Source organism: Octodon degus, unplaced genomic scaffold, assembly GCF_000260255.1.
Source record: "Octodon degus isolate 3935 unplaced genomic scaffold, OctDeg1.0 scaffold00140, whole genome shotgun sequence".
Classification (NCBI taxonomy): Eukaryota; Metazoa; Chordata; class Mammalia; order Rodentia; family Octodontidae; genus Octodon; species Octodon degus.
This window is the reverse complement of record NW_004524716.1, coordinates 3,587,041-3,592,972: the sequence shown is the minus strand read 5'-3', so window position 1 is coordinate 3,592,972 and position 5,932 is coordinate 3,587,041. Positions and strand designations below refer to the sequence as shown.

The 5,932-nt window shown below is 38.9% G+C and overlaps 1 protein-coding gene across 5 annotated transcripts in view; it reads right to left on the bottom strand.

The window, feature by feature from the left end:
- The window catches only part of Dennd2c (DENN domain containing 2C), a 98,736-nt gene that overhangs the window by 24,285 nt on the left and 68,519 nt on the right, over positions 1-5,932 (bottom strand). For all 5 annotated transcript variants that reach the window (XM_004641679.2, XM_023701728.1, XM_023701725.1 and 2 more), the window contains 2 exons: positions 3,087-3,131; positions 926-1,113 (listed from right to left, as the gene is read on the bottom strand). In XM_004641679.2, coding sequence (XP_004641736.1) covers positions 926-1,113; positions 3,087-3,131 — 233 coding nt within the window. The remainder of the gene's footprint in view (positions 1-925; positions 1,114-3,086; positions 3,132-5,932) is intronic.

Below are 5,932 nucleotides of genomic sequence, written 5' to 3'. Positions count from 1 at the left end.
AAAGGAAAGGAAAGGAAAGGAAAGGAAAGGAAAGGAAAGGAAAGGAAAGGAAAGGAAAAGACCGAGCAAGGAAAACCCACATGTTAGTGGGCTCGGTTTGCTCGCAGACTATATAAATAAGATCAGTGAGACTTTAAGAAAATCTTTTTTGCCAGGTTTGGTGGCACATGCCTGTAATCCCAGCATCAGGGAGACTAAGCAAGAGGATCAGGCCAGCCCGAGCTACATAGCGAGTTCAAGCCCAGCCTGAACTATAGAGCAAGATACTGTGTCCAAAACAAAAAATGAACAACAACAAAAAAAAGAAAATCTTTTTTCAGCTGAAGTCCTATCATCTAATCCTGACAAACAGTAGGCATTATATTTGATTAAATGAATGAGTTTTTGAAAAAGGTAAAGCAATACAGTGTTAATAACTGCATACTTTGTGTCAGGAAACTGCATTATGTACTTCGCACACATTATCTCACTCAATATTTACTAATAGTGGGAAACGCCACACAGAGCCTACTATGTGCCACACACTGCTGTAAGAGCCCGCTCAAAGGCACTGCTAATCAGGGACTGACACAGAGAGCTGTTTTAGAGTCCCTGAGATAAATTATTACCTTATTCTACCACATGCACTCTTTCTCTAATTAGGGATGGGAAAATTGAGACTTTGTAATTGGCTAAAGATTATTAAACAGAAAAGAAAAAGATTATTAACTGGTACAGCCCAAACTACAAAGCACATTTGAGGAATGAGCTTTTTCTTCCCTTGTCTCCTTTTTGGGACAGTGTGTCTAATATGAGATGTTATCAAAGTCACTAACCAGATCCTACATGTATAGTATAGGTTAAAGTTTGCTGAGGTAACAATAAATAAATAACACACACAGCATACAGGACCCCTCTTGAATACCTGTTGGCTTCCTGACCCTACCTTGCTAGGGAACTGCTGTATGACCTGGGGAATGTAGCTTATTCCTGATGGCTTTTTCTTTAAAGACACCACCACAAAAAGTTCAAACAGCTGTTGCTCTTGCAGTTCAATAAGATCCCGCTCCAAAGTCTGGTAGTGAGGATTCCTCTTGGAAGGCTGCAGCAGCTGTGCTAAGCGCTTGTGGCGACCTGTAACAAAGTCACAGAACAAGGTTTTCCCCTGTGGTGCTGTTTCGCTCTAGCCCGAGAGGTTACGACCCATATAAGAATAATCTTCCCAGTCCCTGCTCAGTGAATGTTGACTAACCAGTATCTGCTTCACACACCTACCTGTTAGGCAACGAGACACCTTGGGACAAGTGCAGATCCCTACAAACAACCAGATTCAAACCACCTCCAACCAGCAGTGAGTTAGACCAGGTCTCTACGCCCCAAATGATGCACTACATACACCCAACATGCACTATGCTATCCCATTCTTAAGGCAGCACAACAGGACACAGGAAAAGGTTTGCAAAATGCAATGGACTAACAATAGATACTGCTGGGAATGTCACGAAATCATGGGGGAGGTCAGAATTTGTAGATACAGAAATGAGCTTAATAAAATGAAACAAATCTATCTTTATACTATGCTTTTCCTTTCTCTCCTTGGCAAATGCTATTAACAATGAAAACATGCTTGTATACTAAACTCATAGGGAAAATGAAGGGGAAGAAGATACCTATTAACAGACTACTACTTAAAAGAATCAGGCCATGGCAGCATATTTATAAAACAGTATCCCCAAAAATTCTGAACAATTTAGAAGATTCTTGACTAGGGAAATGGTATACTTGCAGAAGAAAAAGTTTATGTGTTTCAGAGATTTGTTTATGTATCATTCTGAGTCACTGAGCAAGAGACTCATCCTCTGTTTTTTTTTTTTTGAGATATGATGCATTCTTCCTCAGAAGAAGTTAATTATGTCTCAAAATACTAAACATACTTTAGAAATACAATGAGGAATGATTCCCTAGAATTATGCAGGACATTCAGTGCTCCAGGCAAAGCCTTAGTTACCCCAAAGGGTTTTGTTCAAGTCAAGACTATTTTAGGTCTTGCCTTTTCTTAACAACAGCACTAAAATAGTCATCCTCACACATCAAGGCTCAACTTTGTGATGCTTTAAGTTTCACCTTTAGTCAGGCTACTGAATTAGACATCAGAAGCAGCTGAGGCTAGTAAAGGAAGCATAAGACTATTAATCCTAAGATTACAGAGTATCAGATTTGGAACTGTCCTGGACTCAGCCTTGGTAATTCACATCTCCTATTATTGCATGCATCAGTATGTGTGGTATGTAACAGGAACAGCAGCTTGCTGTGAAAATGCACTAGATGAAGATACAGAGCACCATGAAGTGCTTGGACCAGGAGAGCCAGAAATGCATATTCTAGCACAAGGCACACAGCATGAAACGGTGGAACATAACTGCCTATGAATACAAACAGGTACTATTTCCCTTCTCCTCTTTTTTCCCCAGTGCTGGGCTTTGCATGTGGTAGGCAATTATTCTGCAACTGAGCTACACAGTTCCTAAATGTTTTTCTTCTTTTTCTCTTCCTTCCTTCCTTCTTTCTTCCTTTCTTTTACTAAATGTTTCCTCTTTTAAACCCAAAGATATCAAAGTCAATAATTATACTTGAGTTACTATGAAAAGTCAGGTATTAAGTGGAAAGTATTTGTCTCAGACGGCAATTCATACACTTTGTTGGGCTGCCACAGAATATCACATATGTGTCTGGACATGACACTCTGTGCTGCTCTTACAAGATTGTCCCACCCGGGCCAGGGAGATGGCTCAGTAGGATAAGCGCTTGACTGGCAAACGCAAGGATCTGAGTTCAATCCCTGGTTCGGCAAAAAAAAAAAAAAAAGATTGTCCCACCCTAAGAACCATACGGTTGGCCTCCATCCAATAGAGAGATTTTAAATTCTGTCGAACAATTACTGGTGTACTAGTGAGTTTCCCAAATCTCAACAGATTCAGAAAATGAAGAAATGACCTACAAATGAAACTTCTTATGGGAAAACACAGGCTTAAGCACAACGGCAGGGGCCACCCCACCCATAACCAGGAACATCACGAGCAAGGGCACAGCCCCACTGACTCACTCACTCTTTGGCAGATACTCGCCGTCACTTTCATTCCCACTGGCTTCACCTGCAAAGAGAGGAAGAGCGTCCATCTGTACCATTCAACAATAGGAAGTACCTGAGGATGAGTATGAAGTAAATGCTCGGCGGGCCTGGAGACTAGGTTCAAGGAAGAATAAAGATTCTAAGCCATTTCTCTATGCCAAGTAAAGCAGTTGTCAAAAGAGAATACAGTGAAGGATTCAGGTGTTCTGATCTGCACAGGATACAGGAAATGCCTGAAACTGTGGCTCATACTGAACCATATACATTTTTTTCTTATATATACATAGCCATAGGAAAATTTAATTAATAAATTAGGAACAGTAAGATATTTAAAACAATATATACAATTATGACAATATAATAAAAGTTATGTGAATATGGTCTCTCTCAAAATCTTACTGTATTCTCTTTACCCTTCTTGTGATGATGTAAAGTGAGACTAAGGCTATGTGAAAGCGAGGGGAAAGGTGTAAGCATTGTGCCTATCTTTAGGCCACTATGTAAGGGTCACTTGAGACAGTGACAGTTGACCCGATAACCTAGATGGCTACTACTAGGTGGGTATATCTTACCTCTGTGGTGGAGAGTTGGACAAAGAGAAAATTCACATCCTGAGCAGGAAGGAACAAAACAGCTCAAGATTTCACCATACTAATTGGAATTCTGCCCACTATAAAATTTACAAATTTTTCTATGATTTTTCCATTTAATACATTCAAGCCTCAATTTAACACTAGTAACTGGAGCCTTGGAAAGTGACCTACAAAAAAAACTCAAAGAAGACTCAAAGAAATGACTCTATTACAGTAATCTTTTTTCCACATTCCACCTTGCTCTTATGCTCTCCTCTAATCCTAATTCTAGAAATTCACCATCTTTTAGACTAGTTTTATGAAGTCTAGTTCACAATGGATCCTATTATTACTTTCAAATCTTCTTTGTATAAGACTTGTATAATATTAAAGTAGGACATTAATTTGCTAAACAAAAACCTGAACACCAACCAGATTACAACGTTGAGAAACAGTACTAAGTTTGTTTCATGGTACCATGATTGAACACCAAGCTAATCCATAGCCCTTTTTATTCTGAGATGGGGTCTAACTAAATTGCCAAATTTCTGCTGGTGGGCTCAAATCTGCAGTCCTCTTGCCTCAGCCTCCTAGAGTGCTGGGACAACAGGCGCCAACCACACACGTGGCTACCAAGTAAAGACTTATCATTTAACCTCTTCCTACCTATAATATCTCTACCTACCTATGAGCCCATATTGATCTTTACTTCTAATTCTTATAGTTCTAATAATGATATGTTCTGTTCTTATTTTCTGAAATCATATTTTAATTATCCTGAGCATAAGGATCTGTGCTGTTTTCACAAGGAATTGTTGGGCTTTTGTTTACCTGGTACTTGGACTGAACCCAGGGCCTTGCAAATGCTAAGCATGTCCTCCACCACTGCCAAAAAGGGAACGTTTTGTATCATAATTCTGGGCACACGGTTTACAAAAAAATAAACAAAAGAGCTAAAAGTTGGGCATTGCGGTGCATGCTTATAATCCCATCACCCATAGGTGGAGGGAAAAGATCTAAGTAGAAAGATACATATTACAATACTGTTTGAAGATATATATGCCTATCTTCACCCATAGACAATTTAAACATTAGAAATGACCAGGTAATTAAAAAAATGTTTTTGAGGTCTAGAATCAAATTGAGGGCCTCACTGAACAATATTTTTAACATCTATATAATGAAATACAATATAGCTATAAGGCTGTCTTATGTGTTGATATTGAAAGAAAGCTTTATAAAAATGGAGAGCGTACAAAATCTGAATAATGTGACTATTTGGGTACAAAAAGTATTTGTATCCTTAGCACCAGGAATCTCTTAGGAGCTTACAAAACGTCTGGAAAGAAAGAAACCCAGGCCACTGAAGCACACCTGTAATCCCAGCACTTGGGAGGCTGAGGCAGGAGGAGGATTACTGCGAGTTCAAGGCCAGCCTGGGCTACATAGGGAGTTCAAGATCAGCCTGAACTGTACAGTGAGACCCTGTCTTTAAAATCAAAACGAAGAAGCAAAAATTAAAAAATAAAAATGTGACAGAATTCAATAAGGACAATAAATCAATCTGTAATACTTGCAAACTGAAAGTTAAGAAATGTTTACTTTGGAATATTTTCAGGAAACATGTACTGATCCAGTAGATACATACAAAATCATCTTCTGTTAGGCGTTAAGAAACAGGCAAAACTTAAGGGGCCGGGAGATGGCTCAGTAGAATAAGTGCTTCAGTGGCAAGTGCAAGGACCTGAGTTCAATCCCTAGTTCCACTAAAATATACTTAAAGAGGAAAATAAAATCATGACACATCGGTTGCTGCCATGCTCTCTTGGGCAGATGTTTGTTTAAAAAGGGAGGGGGGTAAATGAAGGCAGGAGACAGGAAAAGGGGTGTTGTCCTGCTACAATGCTATATATGGTTAGATTTCTAAACTTCTGTGTAAAAATATGTAATTGTTTATTCATGTTTTTTAAAATATATTTTAATTTTTTTCTTCATATTCTGTAGGGACTTACAGTTTAACATATCAATACTTGATGAAAAATACCTGTTCCACATTATGCCTAAGGTGTTTGATACTCAGATAGTGAGGTTAAGCTCAACAGCCTAGGTTGTAGAGTAGTAACAATAAGCTTCTCTTCTGGAGGGTTAACAACCTAAGTTTGCAGACCAAAAATTAGAGAAAAAGGAGGGCTGCAAGGACAATCAATATTTTGGCCCTAGCTTTTCAAGGTCAGTGAAGACTCAAGACATA